This window comes from Gopherus flavomarginatus, chromosome 18 (genome assembly GCF_025201925.1).
Source record: "Gopherus flavomarginatus isolate rGopFla2 chromosome 18, rGopFla2.mat.asm, whole genome shotgun sequence".
In the NCBI taxonomy this organism is placed as follows: Eukaryota; Metazoa; Chordata; order Testudines; family Testudinidae; genus Gopherus; species Gopherus flavomarginatus.
The window spans coordinates 5,324,425-5,348,930 of record NC_066634.1 but is presented as its reverse complement, the minus strand read 5'-3'; the positions used below and the strand labels follow the sequence as shown (position 1 = coordinate 5,348,930).

The 24,506-nt window shown below is 55.3% G+C and overlaps 1 protein-coding gene and 1 pseudogene across 1 annotated transcript in view; both read right to left on the bottom strand.

Annotated features, from left to right (window-relative positions):
- LOC127036922 (immunoglobulin superfamily member 1-like) overlaps positions 1-3,326 on the bottom strand; it is a 133,252-nt gene extending 129,926 nt beyond the window's left edge. The window contains exon 1 of the mRNA XM_050928206.1: positions 2,484-3,326. Coding sequence (XP_050784163.1) covers positions 2,484-2,847 — 364 coding nt within the window. The 5' untranslated portion in view covers positions 2,848-3,326. The remainder of the gene's footprint in view (positions 1-2,483) is intronic.
- A 5,887-nt stretch (positions 3,327-9,213) lies between these two features.
- Positions 9,214-24,131, bottom strand: LOC127036523 (immunoglobulin superfamily member 1-like; annotated as a pseudogene).
- Between the last annotated feature and the right edge of the window lie 375 nt (positions 24,132-24,506).

The following is a 24,506-nucleotide window of genomic DNA, read 5'->3' as shown; positions in this document are numbered from 1 at the left end:
GCTGGCCCCAGCTACAGGCAGATCCGGGGACCCCCTGGCAGAGATTCTCTCCCAGATCCCAGAGCCCCCTGACCACAAAATCCCGGCCCTATGAGATGGGCTCCCAGTCCCACAGACACAGAGCTACGGCTGCCCAGTTCTTGGGATCCTTATATGCCGTGTGTAGCCCCTGCATCATTCACTGCGTCCAGCTCTCCCGAGAACAGAGTGAACCACGGCCTGGTCTCTGGCACCTGGCACAGCAGGGCCTGAGCCCCACAGAGGAAGGGAGTCAGCCACCCAGGAGGCAGTAAGGCATCTTTCACCCCATTCTACAGGGGGGAAACTGAGGCACGGACAGATTCACTTTTCTTAGTGAGCTCACAGGAGCAGAGACTGTCTCTCCACTCTGTGTTTATGCAGTGCTATTGAGGCCAGCATTGGCAGAGGTCTCCGCCAACTGTGGGTGTTTCAGTTGTAGGCACTTGGCCTGAGATCCCCCAAGATTGAGCCCCTCGCCCCCTTGACACAATGAAGGACGCTTTTGAAAACTGACGTACTCCCATCACACAGAGTCTGTGGCCGCACCAGGAGCTGAGCCAGATCTCCTGGGTCCCAGCCCAGCGCCGTATCCACCAAGACACCACTTCTCCTTCAGCACCTGCCTCATTCAGCCCTGGACGGGGCACTGCCTGAGGCGGGGCCTGGAGAACAGAGGGGATGGGATCATAGGATTAAATAGCGACTCACGGTTCCTACGCACAAGGGGCAGCATTAAAGTAGCCTCCCTGCCCGAGTCTCCAGGGGCTGCTGCTCCCCCCTGGCTGGGGAACCCTGTGACTCCATCCTTGCTCCACGGCCGGGCGTCCCTTCTGCTGGGTCAGGGCTCAGGGCAGAGCCTGGCTCTGAGCATCCCATTGATGCAGAGACCCCCATGAGGGTCTGGCAGGGGGTAGGGCTGGGAACGAGGATGCCGAGCCGGGCCCCTCACCTCTCACCACCAGTTCCACAGGGTCGCTGGGGTCCAACACGGTGAACGGCTCTGATCTGCTGTGACAGGAGCAGCTGTAGCTCCCGCCGTGCTCCTGGTGCACATTGCTGACGGAAAACTCAGCCCCAAACCCATCTGAATCCACAGGTGGGAAATGGTGTCCCTCTTTATTCAGCACGAACCACATGCCCCAACACCGGATGGTCATGGCTTCCCCTGGGAGACCCCCCCGCTGGAGCTCAGCAGGGAGATGCTGGGTTTGGGGTAGCTGGGCTCTGCAGTGGGAAGCAGACAGGCCGTGAGACACGGGCCCCGTCGCTCCCTTCTGGGGCCCGTCCTCATCACGCGGCCTCAGGGGTGGGTCAGACCCGGCAGCCCTGGGGACGGGCTCCTGGATGCATTTCCACAGGGGCCAGAGTTTCTTGTGAGCCCTGGGCTAACAGCATGAGACATGGAGCAACCCCAGCCCCTGGGTGCCCAGAGCTCTGCTCCCCACCAGGCCAGTCTCCAGGGTCCATTCACTCCCTGGCTTCTCTGCTGGGAGGGCTGGGAGCCAGGAGTACTGGGTTCTGTCCCCGGCTCTGGGAGGGGAGCGGGATGTAGTGGTTAGAGCAGGGAGGATGAGGGCCAGGACTCCTGGGTTCTGTGCACAGCACCACCACTTACTTACAGGGGACTGTGCAAGTCTACTGTACACTGAGGTTTATAACTTTCAGCTCCGTCCATCACCCTGTAACTGATGTGTTTCCTGGGAAAGGCCCCCCTGCTCTGCAGCTCCCACTGGGAACAGGAGTCCCCCTCCCTCAGCCCTGAATCTCCATCAGCTGCTTCTCCCCCCTGGCTGGGGAACCCCCCAGTGACTCCGTCCCTGTTACCCGGCCGGGTGTCCCTTCTGCTGGGCCAAGGGTCCATTTGGGCCTGGGGCTGGGATGAAGATGCTGAGCCAGGCCCCTCACTTCCTACCACCAGCTCCATGGGGTTGCTGGGCTCTGACCATGTGTCAGGGGGATAATAGCAGGTGTTACTGCCTCCCTCTGCCTGGCTCACTTTGGGGATGGGAAATTTGACCCCAGCTGAGTCCCCGCCCTGCGCTGCTGCGTTCCTGGCCCCAGCCTTGTACAGAGCAAACTCCAGACCCCGGCGCTGACCCTGACACTGGACAGTCATGGCTCCCCCCAGAGCAACCCCCCAGCCCACTGGGGCTGAGGGAGCTGGAGGGTTTGGGGGAGCTGAGCTCTGCGATGGGAGGGAGACGGGGTGTGAGACAGACCTTGGCACGGCCACTACGCCCCGTCCCCAGCATGGAGCATCAGCGACGTGGCAGAGACAGGGTCAGGGTCTCCCCTGGGATCTAGAGCACCAAGGCACCACGGGGCCGAGATATCCCACCTCTACCCAACCTTCACTGGCTGGACTGGACATCCCATCGGCTGGGCCTCAGGGCTCACGGAGACCTCGTGGGGCCTGGCTGGGTCGGGGGCTGGGGGCCGAGGTGCTGGACTGGGCCCCTCACCTGCTACAATGATCTGCACAGGGTCGCTGGGCTCAGAGTAGGCAGTTCCTCCTGATCTGTAGATATAACGACAGGTGTAGGTGCCCCCGAGTTCCCGTCTGGTGCTGGTGATGGGAAATTCAGCCTCAGAGCCAGCAGGGTCTGTGTAATTCAGATAATTCTCATCTTCATCCTTGTAGACGAGGATCCTCATGTCCAGGAGCTGATGGTGACACTGGATGGTGACGTTTCCCCCCACGGCAATCACCCCCTGGGGCTGATGGAGATGGAGGGTTTGGGATAGGACCCCTCTGGAGGCCCAAACAAACAGGCAGTGAGTGGGGGTGACACAAACCACATCCGTCTGATTCAATCCTCTGCCCATCTGTCGCTCCAGCGTTTTACCCCCTGCCCGTCCCTGGGGTGCAGTCCGGCCCCGCGGCTCACAGCCGGGGTGAGACACAGGAGGTAGAAAGGAAATTTCCAGTCTCTGATTCCTTCAATTCTCCAGGGTAAATTCAGCCCTGCCCCTGCTACAGTCAGGGGTGACTCCAGACTGACCCCAAAGAGCTGAGATCAGAACCCTCCCTGCCCCCATCTCAGTCATGCAGTGAATTGGGATCTATCCTGCGGGGTGTAACGGAGTGGGGAGTATTAATCTGGCAATGTTTTACTAGTTTACTGTCTGCACCAATACTAGATGATGGTGGGATATAAGGGTGTGACTTCACTGAGGGATGATACTTGAGAGCCAGCAGTAACTTAAGCCCAGGAGCGGGGTTGGTGCCAGGTGACACCTTCTGCCCAGGAAACTGAGCAAAGGCTGGAGGAGGGGCCAGTAAGTGTGGCTGGGTGAGACAGCTGGAGGGTGTTTCAGTTTAGAACTGGCTGGGGAGACGGCCAGGTGGAGGCACAAAACCCGGGTCTGGGCTCCCCATCCACCAAGATGGACCCAGCTGAGGGGTCCTGTTCTCTGTGCCTACAGCTCTGTTTTAAACTGTGTTCCTGTTTTAATAAACCTTCTGTTTTACTGTCTGGCTGAGAGTCATGGTGAATCACAGGAACTGGGGGGTGGGTGTAGTGTCACACTATAACTGTCTCCCCATGGGGACCCCTGGGTAAGCTGTTTAGCATTGTATGTTGCTAGCATTTGTATACATAGTGAAGTGCATTGTGAGAAGGGTTGAAGGTGTGACTGTGGAATGAAAGTTTCCTTTGCAGGGTACAAAAGGCCATAGAGGGAGGAAGGGAGAAGGGAATGGGTTAACTTGACGTTCCAGCTAGGTCCGAAGATAAAATGCTGACTCCAGCCCAGCACCACAGCACATAACTGACTCTCGGCTTCCTGCCAAGAAAGACGGGGGCCTGGATTCCAATCCAGTCCAGCCATGAGAACGGAGGATTCAGCTGAACAGAACTGCAGGGGCTGCGAAAACCAGTGAGACAGCGAAGGCCAGTGAGTGAGAAAACAACAGTCTTGCGTCCCTGAAGCCGGTGTGTTTTGGAAAAGTTGAGGAAGCCGTAGAAAGCTGGTTTGGACTGGTACAAAGAGCATGGGAGACAGAGGTCCCTGAACAAAACACCCCCCCCAAAAGACCCCAGGACTTAAAAACCCTCCTGAGAGCTGAAGCAAATGGAAGATCAACATTGGACCCTGGAAAATTCTCATCCACTCTTCCCCTTCTTCTTCTTACATTACACCCTGGCTTGGGCTGTGCGTGTGTGAGTATGAAAGTGGGTTAGGGCATGGGCACTAATGCTTTCTTACTTCCTCTGAGTGACATGGGGAGCACCCTGCACTCACTGCTGTTATTTTACTAATAAAACTTTAAAATTTAGTCACTTGGTGTGCTCCTTCATATCCTCCCCTAATGATCTTGTGGCCTCAGCCTGATCACTTGATGCCTCAGGCAGATTGGTAACATAAATCTGTCACAGCAAGGCCCTGACTCCCCCACACTCTGTGACATGAGGTTCCTAAATTGGGGTCATTTGAGCAAGCAGCTCCAAGGACAGGCCCCCCAACAAAGCATGTTTACAAAATCCCCCAGTTGTTCCAACAGGTTCCCATCCCTGTAATGAGTAGGGCGAGGTCTCAGTCCGCACCTCTGGGGAGCACGTATTTGACAGGATCATCCCTTTGGGGGACTGGCGCCCCTCACTCTCACCCACATCCTTCATCCTTAATGTGGAAATTCCCCCAGCTGCCCCATTCCCCACAGATACTCATGTCCTGACACCCTGCTCTGCCCAGCCAGCCAGCCGCCTGAAGAGGAGACAACTTGTTAGAGACCAGATCCCAGAGTGACTGGACCCTGGTCTCAGATCCCCCACATGGTCACATGCCCGGGTCTCAGATCTCCCTGATGGGCACACGCCCTGGTCTCAGATCCCCCCCCCAGGGGCTCACACCCTGGTCTGAGTTTCCCCCACATGGGCACATGGCCTGGCTGTCTCTGATACTCACCGAGGAGGAGGATGGTGAGAGCAGATGCCATGATGGAGCAGTGGGGGGCCCCTCAGCGCCACCACTAATGCCCTGGTGCCTAGCTCCACCCAGCCTGAGGCCCGAGTGCAAGCGAAATGAGGAACTGCCCTGGGGCCTGCAGCCCCAGGAAACCCGTGATGTGCTCGGACTCTTTCTTCCCCATCAGATGGTTTCTCTGCAATCTGCAGGACAAATTTACCGTGCTCAGAGCAAAGCTAGATCCCTGTAATGCCCAGCAAACCACATCCCCTCTTGCAGCTGCCTGGTCCTCCCACCCATCGCCTCCCAGCCCCATATGGCAGCTGCCCAGACCAGGGACCAGCTGGGAACGGGGCAACCTCAGGAGGTGTCAAGAGGTGCCCAGGCTGCTCTGACCTTTTCCAACAGGCCCGTCTAGCCTCCCTGGAGCAGCAGCTTAGGGCAGAGGAGGGCTCTCTTCCCGTATCCCCCAAAGGAGCGACCCTCTCTCTGGTGCATGAGGGTGGAGGGACCTGGCCAACCTCCTTCCCAGGTAGTGTCACTGCAGAATCTATTCTTAGCCAAGTGACGTGGCAGAGAGATGGGATGGGGGGCTGGGAGGGGTTGTGGTTTCCAGTCCCCATGAAGGGGGCATGAAGAGATAAATGTAGATCCTGAGTTCTTAAAGGAACAGCCAGTAAATCCACGAAAGGGGAAGTCTGCCCAGAGCCGGCGCTTGCTTTGTGTTTCTGCTACTGCCAGAGAAACTCTGTAAAAAGAACGAGGAGCCTTAGTGGCACCTTAGAGACTAACAAATTTATGAGGACATAAGCTTTTGTGGGCTAAAACCCACTTCATTGGATGCATGCAGTGGAAAATACAATAGATAGATAGATTAGATAGAAGATGAAAAAATGGGTGTTGCCATACCTACTCTAATGAGACATCAATTAAGGTGGGCTATTATCAGCAGGAGAAAAAAAACTTTTGTAGTGATAATCAGAATGGCCCATTTCAAATGGTTGACAAGAAGGTGTGAGTAACAGTAGGGGGAAATTAGCATGGGGAAATAATTTTTAGTTTGTGTGATGACTCATCCACTCCCAGTCTTTATTCAAGCCTAATTTAATGGTGTCCAGTTTGCAAATTAATTCCAGTTCTGCAGTTTCTTGTTGGAATCTGTTTTTGAAGTTTTTTTTGTTGAAGGATTGTGACTTTTAAGTCTGTAATTGAGTGACCAGGGAGGTTGAAGTGTTCTCCGAATGGGTTTTAAGTGCTATAATTCTTTACATCTGATTAGTGTCCGTTTATTCTTTTGCATAGAGGCTGTCCGGTTTGGCTAATGTACATGGCAGAGGGGCATTGCTGGCACATGATGGCATATATCACATTGGTAGATGTGCAGGTGAACAAACCCCTGATGATGTGGCTGATGTGATTAGGCCCTATGATGGATGGTGTCCCTTGAATAGATATGTGGACAGAGTTGGCACCGGGTTTTTTTACAGAGTTTGATTCCTGGGTTAGTGTTTTATTGTGTGGTGTGTGGTTGCTGGTGAGTATTTGCTTCAGGTTAGAGGGCTGTCTGTAAGCAAGGACTGGTCTGCCTCCCAAGATCTGTGAGAGCGAGGGATTGTCCTTCAGGATAGGTTGTAGATCCTTGATGTTGTGCTGGAGAGGTTTTAGTTGGAGGCTGAAGGTGACGGCTAGTGGGGTTCTGTTATTTTCTTTGTTGGGCCTGTCCTGTAGTAGGTGACCTCTGGCTCTGTCAATCTGTTTCTTCACTTCAGCGGGTGGGTATTGTAGTTTTAATAATGCTTGACAGAGATCCTGTAAGTGTTTGTCTCTGTCCGAGAGATTGGACCAAATGCGGTTGTATAGCAGGGCTTGGCTGTAGACAATAAGATAACGTGATGTGGTTAGGTAAGTATAGTGGCCAGTAGGTTTCCGGTAAAACTCTATGTAAACCTGATGCCCAGCACCTACTCTGTTATATACCCTGGCTCTGGGAGGGGAATGAGATCTTGTGATTGGGGTGGGGGTGGCTGGGAGCCAGGACTCCTGAGTTGTCTCCTGGCTCTGGTTGGGGGGTGGGGTCTGGTGCTTAGAGAAAAGGGCACAGATCAGAGCCAGCCCCCTAGAGATGAAAGGCTCTGTGTCCCTTCCCCATCCCATCCCTGGGGCAGCGGGTCTGTGCAGCTCAGGGCCCAGGGCAGAGCTCACAGGGGTCGACGGCTGAGCAGAGTTTCCCGCTCCAACCCCAGGATGCTGTGAAAGGGACACGGGGAGAGGGGGAGCTGACCAGCCCCCCAGAAAGGGGAGGGGGCAAGAACATGGGGACAGAGCTCAAGAGAAACTAGTCTCCCTGGCAAATGCCCCAGCTCTGGCTCCCCAGCTGATTTGCCCTTCACCCCCCACCCCCAACTTTCACTCATTGGGCCCCTCAGCCCCCCGATCTTCCCCTTGGCCTGTGTCCCCTCCCCCATTCACATCCCCTCACCCCTGTCCTGTGTCCCCTCATGTCCCTGGCTGTCCCCCCATTCTGTCCCCCCAGCCTGTAGTTCCCTCATGTCCCCCCATTAGCTTCCCACCCTCCCAGTTCTGCCCCATCCCGTGTCCCTTCGCCCCCCGTTGTGCCCCCCACGTCTCATCCTCTGTTCTCCCCCTGCGTCCCCTGTCCGCTCACGCCCCTGGGCCCCAACCTCCCCATTGTAGGCAGGGACCCCTGGCTGCCCTCAGTTAACATGGCCGCCCCATTGCCCCCTGCAGCCCTCGCAGGGCAGCCATGCTGCCCACTGGCTAAGATGGCCAACGCCTCAGCCTGGGGTGGAACTATCCTGCCCACCCCAGACTGTTGGGGTGGGGTGATGGCTGCATGGGAATGAGCCCCCTGGCTTTTCTGACCCTAGACTGACCCCCAGCCTGTGCCCCCAACTCCCATCTCTTGATTCTGCCCCGGTGGCAATGGGGGGTCATTGCCTCCCCCCCCACCGCTCCCCCCCCGAAGCTGCCCCATCTCAACTGGGAGTTAGTGTGAAAACAATCCTGCCCTCCACTTTGCTGTATGAGGGGAGCTACACATGATAGAGCCCCTCTGTCTCCCCCACCATGCTCACCCCCTATCAGGCCATCTCCCCCAAAGCTCCCATCTCCCGCCCAGCCTGTTGCCCATCAGAGAGGGAGGCTGAGGGGGACATTATAGAATAGGCAGTGTGTGGGGCAGGGGGAGGGAGGAAAGAAGAATGTGGGGGGAGGGAAAGGGGGCTGAGACTGAGGGGGCAGAAGCTATGGGGAGGCTGGGGCAGGACAGTGACAGAGAAAGGGCGATTTGGAGTCCCCCCATGTGTATTTCAGGATGAACCCTCTCCATGACCATGGGGATGCCCTGACCCCTCTTTATCCCCTCCCCCACCCATGGCTCAGCACGGGCTTTGGTGGGAAACAATCCTGCCCCCAACCCAGCTCAGACCCACTGAGGGTAGGGGCTACGTGCAAAGTGTGGGAAGCAGAGAAGTGGGGGGAGGAAAGGGCATTGGGAGGGTTGGGAATGTGTGGGGGCAGGAGTATCTACAGAGTGAGAGAGGCGGAAGAGGGGAGTGGAAGATGAGACATAGGGGGGTGTCATAAACAGATAATAGGAGTTAATAGAACAGGAGTATTTTATACCTCTTTTGCCTGTAAAGCGTTAACAAGATCTGTGAGCCTGGTTGTCACCTGACCAGAGGACCAGTCAGGGGACGGAGACTTTCAAATCTTGAGGGAGGGAAGTTTTTGTGTGTGTGTGTGTGTGTGTGCTGTTAGTGTTTGGTGGTTGTTCTTTCTGGGTTCTGAGAGTGACCAGACGTGCAACCAAGTTTCTCTCCAATCTCTCCGATACAGGCTCTTATAAGTTCGGAATAGTGAGTACTAGGTAGATCAGGCGAGTTAGGCTTATGGTTGTTTTCTTTATTTGCAAATGTGTATTTGGCTGGAAGGAGTTCAAATTTGTATTTTGCTGAAAAGATTTTAATTTGTACTTGCATACTTAGGCTGGGGGGGTATTCCCAGTGTCTATAGCTGAAAGACCCGTAACTATTCCATCTTAAATTTACAAAGATAATTTTTACTGTTTTTCTCTCTTTAATTAAAAGTTTTTCTTGTTTAAGAACCTGATTGTTTTTTTTATTCTGGTGAGACCCCAGGGGACAGGGTCTGGATCCACCAGGGAATTGGTGGGGGGAGCACCAGGCAAGACTCAAACTATCTCAATTTATACAGATAAAAGGGCGCAAACTTAGGATAACAAAGGAAGCAGAATCTGATAAGTTTACCTGGACTCATTGTTTATGCCTTAATGTTTCTTTTCCTGATACCTGTAGTTCAACATTTTTTATTCCTGCTTAAATGTACATACAACATTTCTTTAATCCACTCTTATTTTTACAATATAATTCATTCTACTTTCACAGGGGGTAGGGAATGTGGGGCAGAAGGGGTGTGTGGGGGCAGGAGACTGAGAGGAAAGAAAGTGGGGGACCGAGGACTGTGGGGTCAGGAGCAGGAGGGGGGCAGTGAGAGGGGATGCTACTGAGGGGTGGAAATGGCAGCTCCCTCCTGGGGGGTCACCATCTGCCCCTCCCCCATCAAACACCCCAACAATCCTACCCCCCCCCAGCTCTGACTTTCTGGGGGGAGCCTGTGTGCCCTCAAACTCCTGTCTCCCATCCCAGCCCCTCTGTCCTCAGCCCCCCTCTCAACACCCTCAACCTACTTCTCCCAAACTCCCGGCTCCCCCCAAATGCCCACCATGCGGTGGCCCAGAACACCCTATAGTGTTCATGGAGACACAATAAAAGGCCCAAGATGCGAACACACCCCAGTCCCTGCCCCACACTGAACAGGGTTAAACATGGGCCAGGGGCAGAGTCCAGAGCCTGCAGCCTGCTCAGCCCCACGGCAAACCCCCCACTGACCCCTGGGACCGGCTGGTACAGACCCAGCAGAGCAGGAAACAAGGGAGCCGTGGCAGGCGTCGTGTGAAAGGAGGGGTTTGTTTCAGCCCTGGCCCCATTCGCTGGAGCGAGTCTCTAGCCGGAAAATCCCCCAGGTTTGGGCATCTCGGAGCCGGGCTGAAACTGGCTGCTTTTGAAGTCCGACTCCATTTCCTCCTGGGTTGGGGGTTCAGTTGGGGGACGTGTGATGGCGTCAGGGTCCCTCTCTCCAGCCACTCTGCTCAGGATGTCTCAGCGGAGCAGGGTCCAGATGGCCCAGCAGGCCCAGGAGAGGAGGAGTGGCAGCCATGGAGGTGAAGCGAGTCTCTTTCTTTAAGGCCCCCAAAGAGTGGTGGGTGGCACAGCCCATCCCTGCAATATTTTATCCACCAACATAGGCTTGTGCATGGGGTGTGCGGGGTGTGCCCAGGCACACCCTAATGCAGGGGTGGGAAAATGGCCCCACTCTCCCAGCCAGGGCTGGCTCCAGGCCCCAGCATGCCAAGCGTGTGCTTGGAGCAGCATGCCGCGGGGGGCGCTTTGCCGGTTGCCGGGACACTTGCTAGGGAGGGCTCTGAGTTACTACAGAGTTAGTACAGAGAATCCGTCCCCAGGTCTCTGGCTTGTGGGTCTTGCCCACATGCTCAGGGTCTAACTGGTCACCATATTTGGGGTCAGAAGGAATTTCCCACCAGGTCAGATTGGCAGAGACCCTGGCAGGGTTCACCTTCGTCTGCAGCACGGGGCACTGGCAGGTTTAAACTAGTGTCAGTAGTGGATTCTCTGTGAAGTCTCTAACCCAGGGGTCTCCAAACTATGGCCACAGGCCGGATCCAGCACTGGGTTTCCATTTGTACGGCCCTCCAAACAACAGGAGAGACGTGAACATCTAAGTAGGCACGTCGAGCAGGCACGGGGAGGGGCTGCCAGCAGCAACTCGGGGGAGGCGGCAGCACAGCTGAGCTGTGCAGAAGGGTGAGTGCCTCTGGGAGCCAGTGTCCCCCCAAAAGGGAAGCCAACGTAGGGGAGAGTCGTTGCTGCAGCCAAGCAGGCACGGACCCCTGCCTTAGAGTGAAAATACAAGCCAGATGCTTAATTATATCTCCAATAAATGGAGTAAAGAAGATGGAAATTAACAAATTCATAATGGTTAAATTTTAACTACAGCACTAATAGAACCAAACAGTATTTGTATGATCCAAATGTGTGACTTTTTAGAAATAACATTTAAAAAGAAATATGAAATGACTTTTAATGTATTGACAAACATTTTGTGTGATTTTCACAGTACCTGCATCAATTAACTTTTATACCTAATTTAGAATTTAATGCAACACGGACACAGTAGTGTTGTTTTTTAATGAGTTTGCATATATTTGCATATATTTAATTTCTTTCACAGTCGCTTTGGCCAACGGAGCCCCTTAAAAAATCTAATATGGTCCTCGTCTCATAAAGTTTGGAGACCCCTGCTCTAACCCATGATTTGAGGCCGTCAGTGACTCAGCTGGACACTGTGGGTCTGCTACAGGAGTGGGTGGGTGAGGCTCTGTGGCCTGTGATGTGCAGCAGCTCAGACCAGATGATCACGATGGACCCTTCTGGCCTTAAAGTCTGCGAGTCTGTTGCCTCTGGGGACCAGCGCCCCGTGGCTGCAGGGGGCTCTCACTGCGGGGCTCCTCGGCGCACGTTGATTGCAGCGTACACGCTGGGCTGGGCAAGCTCGGGGGCAGGGGCCAGGCCCCCCCGCTTGGCCTGCAGCGCCTGACCATCCAGCTCAGCGTAGGTGAGTCCGTCAGCATTGGGGTCGGGCTCCTGGGGATGGGAGGGGAGAGAGTCACTGTTTGTGTGTGTTTGTGTGTGTGTGTGTGTGTGTACCAACCTCCTCCCCCCCACATACATTCACACAGAGCAGAGCTTGTCCCCTCCAGCTGGGGGTGACAGGGACACACACACACATACATCTGCAACCCGAGCTGCAATCCCATAAGCCCCTCCTAGGAACCCGACCCCCACCCCAATCCACTGAGTGTGCCAGATCAGGTGAGTGGGGCCCATGTGGGTCTGGGTTGGGGGTCAGGCCCCATGGGGGAACAGGGGACACTTACCAGGGTCTGCGGCTCTTTCCCGTTGTCAACGGAGGCATCTGTGGAACAGAGACACCTGCTGAGCTGCACCCCTGGACGGCCAGAGCAGAACCCCACACCCAGCTCCGACCCCTCTGTCCAGCCAGGGGAGTCAGAGCCCAGCAGAGCCACCCCTCCCCCACCCCACAGCATGGGCCAGGGTCATTAGCCATATGTTACAGAGAGGGAAACTGAGGCACAGAGATAGCGGCAGAGTCTAGGGGGTTATGGCAGGGTGGGAGGGGGGCTGGGAGTCAGAATATCTGGGTTCAATCCCCGGCTCTGGGAGGGGAGTGGGGTCTAGTGGATAGAGCAGGGGGCTGGGAGCCAGAAATGGATAGGGATTCTTCCCAGGTCACTGGCTGGGAAGGTCTGATGGAGAAGTGAAGGGGAGACACACAAAGCCCCGGGCCTAGGGGGAGAGAATGGGGGCCCACAGAGGGAGTCCCTGACCTAGGAGGGGAGGGTGACCCACAGGGAGCTGGTCAGGAGGAGGCAGGAAGGTCAGCTGACACCAGGTACCTCTGGGACCCTCTGCTTGATCCTGCCCAGCAGCAGCTGTAAATCAGGGCCTGCCCCATATGGGTGGAACCCCCACAAGCCCCACCCCTGCTCAAGGGGTCCTGCCCCACCCTGGTACCCCCTTGGGTGTGTTACTCACAAACGGGGTCTTGCTGAGCCGGGGCCTTCAACACCCCCAAGGGGCTGGTGTTAAAAGAGAGAAAATCCACTTGTAAATGTCATATCCCCCTCACCCTCAGGGAGATTCCACAACAAACCCAGAGAGCCCCACCATTCTGCCTCACATTAACCCTGTTCCCTAACAGCCCCCCTGCCACAACCACTAGACCCCACTCCCCTGCCAGAGCTGGGGACAGAACCCAGGCAGAGGCGACAGGTGGGTGGGGACATGCAGGGTCACATTGTGGCACTGCACCCCATAATGCTTTATGGAAATATGAAAGTAAATATGACATAATTGGAATATGTTTTATGCATCCAATTTTGGTCCCCCCACTACAGAAGGGATGTGGACAATTTGAAGAGAGTCCATCGGAGGGCAATGAAAATGATCAAGAGTTTGGGACACATGACTTACAAGGAGAGGCTGAGGGAACTGGGATTGTTTAGTCTGCAGAAGAGAAGAATGAGGGGGGATTTGATAGCAGCCTTCAACTACCTGAAGGGGGGTTCCAAAGAGGATGGAGCTCGGCTGCTCTCAGTGGTGGCCGATGACAGAACAAGGAGCAATGGTCTCAAGTTGCAGTGGGGGAGGTTTACGCTGGATATTAGGGAACACTATTTCACTAGGAGGGTGGTGAAGCACTGGAATGGGTTACCTAGGGAGGTCGTGGAATCTCCATCCTTAGAGGTTTTTCAGGCCCGGCTTGATTAAGCCCTGGCTGGGATGATTTAGTTGGGGTTGGTCCTGCTTTGAGCAGGGGGTGGACTACAAGGGATAGCTTAGTGGTTTGAGCATTGGCCTGCTAAACCCAAGGTTGTGAGTTCAATCCTTGAGGGGACCATTTAGGGAACTGGGGTAAACATCTGTCTGGGGATTGGTCCTGCTTTAAGCAGGGGGTTGAACTAGATACCTCCTGAGGTCCCTTCCAACCCTGATACTCTGTTCTGTGATTCTAAATAAGAACCTCCTGAGGTCTCTTCCTACACTAATATTCTATGATTCCATGAAGGGGTTCAGGGTCACAGCAGCGCTTACCGGGGCTCAAGAAAGCAGCCACCCAGTCCCTGCAGTGGCTCTGTGAGGTGCACCTCATGCTGCCTTCGCACCCACAGGCTCTGCTCCCCACAGTTCAAATTGGTCGTGGATCCTGATCCATGGAATCTGCCCAGCCGGCACTGGGGCGGGGGCAGCACATGAAGCCTTGCTGGCCACCCCAGTGCCTAGGGGCCGCAGGGACCTGACAGCCACTCTTGGGAGCTATATGGAGCTAGGGCAGGCAGGGAGCCTGCCTTAGCCCCAGGGCCCTGCTGTGCTGCTGACCTGACTTTTAACGGGCTGGTTGGCAGTGCCAACTGGAGCCGCCAGGGTCCCTTTTCAACCAGGCAACCCTGTGATGTTGCACCCCATAAGGCTTTATGGAAATATGCTTATGAAGGTATATATGACACAATGGAATATGTTTTATGCTACATATGCCATGTAACATATCTCTGTAAAGGTTAGGATCTACTGGATATATTCATCCTATTTGTATGCATGTGTCATTGTTGTATTCGAAGTTATGAATATTGGCTGTGTGCTGGTTTGATTCTAAGTAGCCTCAGTGAAGCAGTTGGTCAGCTTCCTGAGAAAAAACTATTCTCAGTAAGTGCCCAATCAAGAAACACTTAAGCTAACAATGAACGTGGAGATGCCAATCCACATCTGAGCTTTCCGGGGAATGTGGCCTGGCTGCTAAGGAACTGAGTCATGCATGGACATGTGACTTGTCCATGTGACTCCAAAACTCCGTGTTGGACCTGAATTCAGGACAGGAGAGAGGAGGGAGTCTCCACCCACAAGAGAAAGTATTTAAGCCCCCGGGAGACCCTTGCATTTGGTCTTCAGCTGGCCTCTCCACCCCAAAGGATACCTGAAAGAAACTGGAACAAAGGACAGTAAGTGCAGGGGGTGTGAGTGATTGCTGGACCCAGACGAGAAGGAGACTTGTCTGTAAGAGGACGCTCACTGGAACTCCTCCGAGGGTGATATTTTATCTGTATTCAGTTTCTTACTGTATTAGGCATAGATGTGTGTGTTCTGTTTTATTTTGCTCAGTAATTCGCTTAAATCCTACTTTTTATATTTAATAAAATCACTTTTACATATTAATTAATCCAGAGTATGTATTAATACCTGGAGGAGGGGGACAAACAGCCATGCAGATCTCTCTATCAGTGCCATAGAGGGCGAACAATTTATGAGTTCACCCTGTATACAGAGTAAAACAGATTTATTTAGGGTTTGGACCCCATTGGGAGCTGGGCATTTGAGTGTTGGAGACAGGAGCACTTCTTAAGCTGGTTTCATTTAAGCCTGCAGCTTTGGGGGCACGTTGTTCAGACCAGGGTCTACGTTTATAGTGGCTAGCAAGTCTGGTTCAAACTGGGCAAGGTTCTGAAGTCCCAAGCTGCCAGAGCAAACAAGCTCAGAGATAGGCTTGGCGCATCAGGTGTCAGTCCCAAAGGGAGTGTCTGTGATCCAACGCGTCACACACATTACCATTCCCAAGATTGCTTGGTCACATGGTGCAGCCGGGCCCCTTCCTGCAGAGCAGCTGAGCTGGGGAGTTGCACTGGACAGGGAGAGGCAGAGGCAGGAGCAGAGGAACAGCTGGGAGCTGCATGGTGGGGGGTGTCACTGCTTTCCAAGGGGGGGCGGGTGTGGTGTGACTCCAGCTGTTCTGAGGTTATGCCCCTCCACTGTCAGCAGGCCCAGAGCATCTCTGAGGAGTCCTGGCCCCCAACCGCCCACTCCTCCCAGAGCCGGGGACAGAACCCAGGACCTTGTGACCCGGCAGGTCCATCGGGAGAGGGGAGGAGCCGGGTTCCTACCTGCTTGGTCTCGGTGCGGATCCTTTTCCTGCAGAGGGACACAAACCAGAATCCCCCATGAGCTGATCAGGATCCCCTGGTATCCTGGCACCCGGCCACTCACCCCCACAGGGCAGCAGGGATGGGGGTGCCTGGGGGGCTCCCCTCTGCTGCTGGTGCTCAGCCTGGATTCCTGCTGGGCAGGACAGACCAGCAGGGGGCAGCACAACATCAGAGCATGCACCGGGGGGAGGGGCAGATTAACTTGGGGGGGCTTTTCAAGTCCCCAATCCTCCCTCGTTAGTGACTCGCTATAATGAACCTGAGAGGCATGATGCTGGTGGCTCTTTATTCAGGCACCCCTCACCCTGTGCTCAGATGCATCCACCTCTGGGGTGGCACAGCTGTGTGTACAGGGATTACCCATGCAGCAGAACCCTGTGCTGAGCCCACACCACACTCCTTGGCTTTCCTGGCACAGCCCCTATCCCAGGTTTAACCCTTCCCTCACTGGGCGGGGCACTTACTGGCTTGGGTCCTTCTGAAGCAGATGAAGGCCATAAGGAGGAGGAGGAGGAGGAGGAGGACGGCGGCAGCTGCTGCGCTTGCCCCAGCGATGATGGGGCTGGTTAGACCTGGAGGTGCCGTCGATTCTGATCTGCCTGGGAAACAGCAGCAGGCCTGGCCATCATTTCTAAGGCATTTCACCCCCTTCCTCACGGCCACACCGACTCAGTCCAATGGGCCCATCTAGCCTGGTATCCTGCCTCCCATGGTGGTTGCTTCGCAGGGAGTTCCAGGACCCCCCCCCCACTCTGTGGCCACTGATGGGCCCAGCTCCTCCAGAGGAAGCCTCCAGCTGCCCCATTAGCAGTGGGTTCATGTCTGAGCAGGAGGCTTCGCTCCCCTCCCAAATCCATCAGCAGGGCAGGAGTCACTGCCCCTGAGAACAGCCTCCATCCCTCCCCTGGGCAATCACTGGGGAAAGCTGCCCCATAATCTGTGACTCAGTAGATTCCCCGCTGGCCCCAGTACCTGGCCCCGCGCTGCCTGGGCGGGTGGGAGCTGGCGCTGCTCCAGGCTGGGTCAGGTCGGTTCCCCCTGTGGGAATAGAATCAGTGTCCATCGGGGCAGGGCGAGGGGCTGAAACACCGACTCAGAGATCGCCCCCCATCCTCCACAACTGGTGGTGGATCAGTTACTGAGCCTACAGGACTCATGGCTGGGGGGCCCCGGAGCCTCAGCCATTGGGTGAACAGGCTGGGAGAAGCCCCAGCACCCCGAACCTGGTACCCTGCAGAAGCACAGGGGAAGGGGGGCAGGGGAAGCCTTAGAACTGGGACCTCCCTTGCAGCCACGGGATGAGAGGAGCTCTCCCTACCTGCCGCGGCCTCAGGGCTGTGGGAGATCTCACTCCTCACTGCACCCCGGGGCCGGGGCAGGGGGACAGAGCATCTCCTGCACTGGGGCCATGGGGGGGGGCCAGAAAGTAGCAAGTGGATTGCGGGGCTGCAGTGTGGGGATGGAATGGGGCAGGACCGTGGGTGGAATAGGGGCAGGGTGCTGGGTGGAATAGGGGCGGGGCCCCGGGGAAGGGGTAGAAAGGGGCGGGGCCATGGGCGGGGCCGCAGGTTCAGGAGGCGGAACAGGAGAGGGATGCATGTGGAAGGGGGGGAGGGACCCTCCTTGCCCTAGCCCAGAGCTCCAGGAAACCTTAATCCACCTCAGCCCGTGACTCGGCATCGATCATCACTGTCAGTCTGGGGAGGGGGGTTTGTGGCTGGGGGCGGGGCCGGCTCGGCAGCCCCTAGGTCCTGATCCCTCTGTGAGTCCCCAGTGTCGGGGCAGCCTTGGGAGCATCCCCTGGGAAAGGCCCCTGCTCGGCAGCTCCCCCTGAGGCAGGGATCCCCCCACCCCCAGCCCTGAACCTCCAGGAGCTGCTGGGGAACCCCCCAGTGACATTGTCCCTGCTCCCTGTCCAGGCGAGTCCTAGGGCTCCGGGCAGACCCTGGCTCTGCCCATCTCCCATTAGGGTGATGACCTTCTGAGGGTCCAGCTGGGAGCAGGGATGTGGAGCCAGGCCCCTCACCTGCTACCACCAGCTCCACAGAGCTGCTGGCGTATGACCAGATGAAAGGCTGCAGTCGGGGCCAGTAGCTGCAGCTGTAGTTCCCTCCGTGGTGCCGGCCCACGGTGGGGATGAGGAACTCGGCCCCGACCCCAGCAGAGTCCATGTGTCACTGCGGGTTCAGGTCTCCAGCCTTGTGCAGGAAGAACCTCACATCCTGGCGCTGCCCCTGACACCGGATGGTGACGTCTGCCCCTGGGACAGTGACCCCAGTGGGGCTCAGAGAGATGGAGGGTCTGAGTAAGCTGGGATCTGCGCACAGGAGACAGGCTGTGAGAGCCAGACCCGGGCACCCACCCAGCCCCGGCCTCCAGCTGCAGAAAAGAAGAGTGAGGGGGGATTTGATAGCAGCCTTCAACTCAGAGAAGTGATTAAGAAAAAGCAGAAAGCCTGCTAGGAATGGAAGTTGGGAGGGATCAGCAAGGAAAGCTACCTTAGTGAGGTCAGAACATGTAGCGATAAAGTGAGAAAGGCCAAAAGCCATGTAGAGTTGGACCTTGCAAAGGGAATTAAAACCAATAGTAAAAGGTTCTATAGCCAGATAAATAAGAAGAAAACAAAGAAAGAAGTGGGACCGTTAAACACTGAGGATGGAGTGGAGGTTAAGGATAATCTAGGCATGGCCCAATATCTAAACAAATACTTTGCCTCAGTCTTTAATGAGGAGCTTAGGGATAATGGTAGGATGACAAACGGGAATGAGGATATGGAGGTAGATATTACCACATCCAAGGTAGAAGCCAAACTCAAAACAGCTTAATGGGACTAAATCGGGGGGCCCAGATAATCTTCATCCAAGAATATTAAAGGAACTGGCACATGAAATTGCAAGCCCATTAGCAAGAATTTTTAATGAATCAGTAAACTCAGGGGTTGTACCGTACGACTGGAGAATTGCTAACATAGTTCCTATCTTTAAGAAAGGGAAAAAAAGTGATCCGAGTAACTATAGGCCTGTGAGTTTGACATCTGTAGTATATAAGGTCTTGGAAAACATTTTGAAGAAGAAAGTGGTTAAGGACATTGAGGTCAATGGTAACTGGGACAAAATACAACATGGTTTTACAGAAGGTAGATTGTGCCAAACCAACCTGATCTCCTTCTTTGAGAAGGTAACAGATTTTTTAGACAAAGGAAATGCAGTGGATCTAATTTACCTCGATTTCAGTAAGGCATTTGACATGGTTCCACATGGGGACTTATTAGCTAAATTGGAAAAGATGGGGATCAATATGAAAATTGAAAGGTGGATAAGGAACTGGTTAAAGGGGAGACTACAATGGGTCGTACTGAAAGGTGAACTGTCAGGCTGGAGGGAGGTTACCAGTGGAGTTCCTCAGGGATCGGTTTTGGGACCAATCTTATTTAACCTTTTTATTACTGACCTTGGCACAAAAAGCGGGAATGTGCTAATAAAGTTTGCGGATGACACAAAGCTGGGAGGTATTGCTAACACAGAGAGGGACCGGGATATCATACAAGAAGATCTAGATGACTTTGTAAACTGGAGTAATAGTAATAGGATGAAATTTAATAGTGAAAAGTGCAAAGTCATGCATTTAGGGATTAACAACAAGTTGGAAGCAACAGAGGAGGAGAAGGACCTCGGAGTATTGGTTGATCACAGGATGACTTTGAGCCGCCAATGTGATATAGCCATTAAAAAAGCTAATGCGGTCTTGGTATGCATCAGGCGAGGTATTTCCAGCAAAGTTAAGGATGTGTTAGTACTGTTAGACAAGGCGCTGGTGAGACCTCATCTGGAATACTGTGTGCAGTTCTGGTCTCCCATGTTTAAGAAGGATGAGTTCAAACTGGAACAGGTACAGAGACGGGCTACGAGGATGATCCGAGGAATGGAAAACGTGTCTTATGAAAGGAGACTGAAAGAGCTTGGCTTGTTTAACCTAACCAAAAGAAGGTTGAGGGGGGATATGATTGCTTTCTATAAATATAGCAGAGGGATAAATACCAGGAAGGGAGAGGAATTATTTAAACTCGGTACCAATATGGAGACAAGAATAAATGGATATAAACTGGCCATCAGGAAATTTAGACTTGAAATTAATGAAGGTTTCTAACCATTAGAGGAGTGAAGTTCAGGAACAGCCTTCCAAGGGGAGTAGTGGGGGCAAAAGACATATCTGGCTTCAAGACTAAGCTTGATATGTTTATGGAGGGGATGGTATGATGGGACAGCCTGATTCTGGCAATTAATTGGTCTTTGACTATTAGAGGTAAATATGCCGAATGGTCTGTAATGGGGTGGGATCTGAGTTACTACAGAGAATCCTTTCCTGAGTGCTGGCTGGTGAGTCTTGCCCACATGCTCAGGGTTTAGCTGATCACCATATTTGGGATCAAGAAGGAATTTTTCTCCAGGGCAGATTGGCAGAGGCCCTGGGGGGGGGTTCGCCTTCCTCTGCAGTGTGGGGCACAGGTCACTTGCTGGAAGATTCTCTGCACCTTGAAGTCTTTAAACCATGATTTGAGGACTTCAAAGGCTCAGACACAGGTTTGATACAGGAGTGGATGGGTGAGATTCTGTAGCCTGTGTTGTGCAGGAGGTCAGACTAAATTATCATAATAGTCCCTTCTGACCTTAAAGTCTATGATTCTATGATACCTAAAGGGGGGTTCCAAAGAGGATGTAGCTTGGCTGTTCTCAGTGGTGGCAGATGACAGAACAAGGAGTAATGGTCTCAAGTTGCAGTGGGGGAGGTTTATGTTGGATATTAGGAAAAACTGTTTCACTAGGAGGGTGGTGAAGCACTGGACTGGGTTCCCTAGGGAGGTGGTGGAATCTCCTTCCTTAGAAGTTTTCAAGGCCCAGCTTGACAACCCCCTGGCTGGGATGATTTTGTAGGGGTTGGTCCTGCTTTCAGCAGAGGTTGGACAAGAACCTCCTGAGGTCTCTTCCAGCCCTAATCTTCTAAGATTCCCCAGCTGGTCCCAGGCACAGCAGATCCAGGGGCCCCTGGCAGAGATTCTCTCCCAGATCCCAGAGTCCCCCTGACACAGAATCCTGGCCCTGCGAGCTGGGCTCTCAGTCCCACAGACATGGAGCCGCACCTGCCTAGTTCTTGAGGGCCTCATATGTCATGTGTGGCCAAGACACCACTTCTCCTGCAGCTCCTGTCACATTCAGCTCCAGCTGGGGCACTGCCTGGGGCGGGGCCTGGAGAACAGAGGGGATTGGATCATGGGATTAAATAGCGACTCAGAGCTCCTGTGCACAAAGGGCAGCATTAACGTAGCCTCTTTGCTCCGAATTGCAGGGTCAGGACTCAGGGCAGAGCCTGGTTCTGAGTGTCCCATTGGCACCGAGCCTCCAGGAGGGTTTGGCTGGGGGTGGGGCTGCAAATGGGCATGCCGAGCCAGGCCCCTCACCTCTCACCACCAACTCCACGGGGTCGCTGGGGTATGACTCAGCGAACGGCTCCGATTTGCTGTGATAGGAGCAGCTGTAGCTCCCGCCGTCCTCCCGGCTCACGCGGCTGATGAGAAACTCAGCCTCAAACCCGTCCGAATCCACAGGTGGGAAATGACGTCCCTCTTTATTCAGCACGAACCGCTTGCCCAGGTGCTGCCCCCGACACCGGACACTCACGGCTCGCCCCAGGGAGACCCCCCCCGCTGGGGCTCAGGGAGATGCTGGGTTTGGGGTAGCTGGGCTCTGCAGTGGGAAGCAGACAGGCCGTGAGACACAGGCCCCGTCACTCAGTCCTGGGGCCCGTCCTCACCACACGGCCTCAGTGGTGGGTCAGACCAGGCAGGCCTGGGGATGGGCTCCTGGATGCCTTTCCACAGGGGCCAGAGTTTCCCCTCAGCCCTGGGCTAACAGCATGAGACACGGAGCAACCCCAGCACCTGGGGGCCCAGAGCTCTGCTCCCCGGCGGGTGACCGGCCAGGCCAGTCTCCAGGGTCCATTCACTCCCTGGCTTCTCTGCTGGGAGGGCTGGGAGCCAGGACTCCTGGGTTCTGTCCCTGGCTCTGGGAGGGGAGTGGGGTCTAGTGGTTAGAACAGAGAGGATGGGGGCCAGGAATCATGGGTTCTCTACACAGCACCACCACTGACTTGTAGGGGACTGTGCAAGTCTCTACTATACAATGAGGTTTATAATCTTCAGCTCCACCCATCACCCCCTAACTGATGTGTTGCCTGGGAAAGCCCCCCCTCCACCCTCCTGCAGCTCCTCCTGGGTGCAGGGGTCCCCCTTCCTCATTCTGGGGTCCCAGCCCACCATGTGTCGACCAGTCTACCACTTCTCCTGCAGCCCCTGCCTCATTCAGCTCCGTCCGGGGCCTGGAGAACAGAGGGGATGGGATCACAGGATTAAATAGCGACTCACGGTTCCTACGCACAAGCGGCAGCATTAAAGTAGCCTCCCTGCCCCAAGTCTCCAGGGGCTGCTGCTCCTCGCTGGCTGGGGAACCCCCCAGTGACTCCAACCCCACTCCCCGGAGGGGCGTCCCCTCTGCTGGGTTAGGGCTCAGGGCAGAGCCTGGCTCTGAGTGTCCCATTGGCACCGAGCCTCTGTTAGGGTCTGGCAGGGGGTGGGACTGGGAACAGGGACGCCGAGCCGGACCCCTCCCTCACCTCCTACAATGATCTCGACGGGGTTGCTGGGATACGACCAGCGACTCTGTTCCGTTATGGAGTGATATTCGCAGGTGTAGCTCCCTCCATCTTCCCGGCTGACACTGGGGATGGGAAATTCAGCCACAGTCCAATCACGCACCGACTGCACCTGCGGGTTTGGGTGTCCAGCTTTACGCAGAACGAACTCCATGCCCGGGTACTGACCCTCACAGCGGATGGTGACGCTTCCCCCGAGCACCACCACGCTGCTGGGGGTCACCGAGATGGTGGGTTTGGGGTATTCACGCCCTCCTTCCAACAAGAGACAGGAGTTAAACAGGGGAGACATAGCCCCCCCCACCTCCCCTCCTCCCCAATTCAGTCCATCTGTCATTCGACCTCTTTAGGAGTCTGTCCCCTACCAGGGTTGGCACTGCTTGCCCATGGGGCTCGGGGGCAGGGGGTTCACCCAGACGTAGCTCAGGACCTAACTGCATGAGAGATCACCTGCCCCCCCAGCCCCCTCTGAGGCCGGCCAGGGAGCTTGACCACTGGGCCCCTTGCAGTTCTGCCCCCCCAACCCCGGGGTTGGAAATAGAATCTGTGACCATCAGGGGTCACACAAAACCCACCTTTCCCCAGGCCTTGGAAACAGTGGGGGCGGGGGGGAGGCGCTGTAAGTGCTGGGGAGGGAGCTGTTGAGGGTGGATCTGGAGGCAGCGGCAGATCTGGGGGGTTCTCCCCATGGCTGCACTGACAGTGAATGTTTCAGTTCCCCAAGAGGATCTAAAGCCCATAGACAGGCCCTGTTAGCCTTTGTATGAGCTGAAATAAATCCATGTGTTCCCCCCCCCCCCCCCCCCGCCAACACTAACAGCCTGTTGGGGGCAGGACATTGAACCAGGGGACGGTTCCTGTCTGCTTTGTCAGACCTGGGAGCCACATTTGGCTCCTAGTTACTCCATGGGGTTGGGGCAGGGTGGCACAGAAGAATGGGGCCGGGTCTGAGCTCACAGGGGCAGTTTGGGTTGAGTTTTGGGGAAGGTTCAGGGCTCAGTTCCTCTTTTCCCTACCCCAGGCATCCCCTCCCCCGTCCTTGATGTTACCATCCTCCCCACAGACTGATACTCACCTCCCCACACCCCACTGTGCCTGGCCAGCCAGCAGCCTGGAGAGGAGAAGGCATGTTAGTGACCAGATTCCAGAGCAATTTGATCCTATACCCTGGTCTCAGACCTTCACACATACACCCCGCCCCATGGGCACACACCCTGGCTGTCTCTGATACTCACCGAGGAGGAGGACGGTCAGAGCAGACGCCATGACGGGGCAGTGGGGGGCCCCTCAGCGCTTCCAGCAACACCCCAGTGCTGAGCTCCACCGAGCCTGAGGCCTGAGTGCGAGCAGAATGAGGAACTGCGCCGGGGGCTGCAGCCCCAGGAAGCCCGTGATGCACTCAGCCCCTTTCTTCCCCATCAGATGGTTTCTCAGCAATCTCCAGCCCAAAGCTACTGTGGTCAGAGCAAAGCCAGCTCCCTGCAACGCCCAGCAAACCACATCCCCTCCTGCAGCTGCCGAGCCCCTGCCCCCACCATCACTTCCCAGCCCCACTTTGGTGCTGTCCAGTCCGGGGACCAGCTGGGAACAGGGGGACTCTCAGGCATCAAGAGGTGCCCAAGCTGCCCTGACCTTTTCCAATAGGCCTGTGTGACCTCCCTGGAGCAGCAGCTCAGAGGAGAATAGGGCTCCCCCCACACATGCACACAAACAGTGCCCCCCATAGAGCGGCCCTCTCCCATGGAGCCAGGCAGAGATTCCTTCCTGACCCAGCTGGGCCCTGTGCCCACCGTGGAGCATGAGGGTGGAGGGGCCTGGCCAACCTCCTCAGGTGGTGTCACTGCAGACCCTGTTCTTAGCCAAGTGATGTGGCACACAGACAGAAGACGGGGGTGGGGATTGTGGTTTCTGGCCCTTGTGAGCAGGGGAGGGAGTGATAAATGTAGATCCTGAGTTGTTAAAGGAGCAGCAGATAAATCCGCAAAAGGGGACATCTGCGCAGAGCCGGCACTCGCTTCCTGTTTCTGCTACTGCCTGTGAAACGCTGCGTGAACCTAATGCCTGGCACCTGCCCTGTTATATACCCTGGCTCTAGCAGGGGTCTAGTGATTGGGGGTGGGAGTGGCTGGGAGCCAGGACTCCTAGGTTCTCTTCCTGGCTCTGGTTGGTGGAGGGGTCTGGTGCTTAGAGAAAAGGG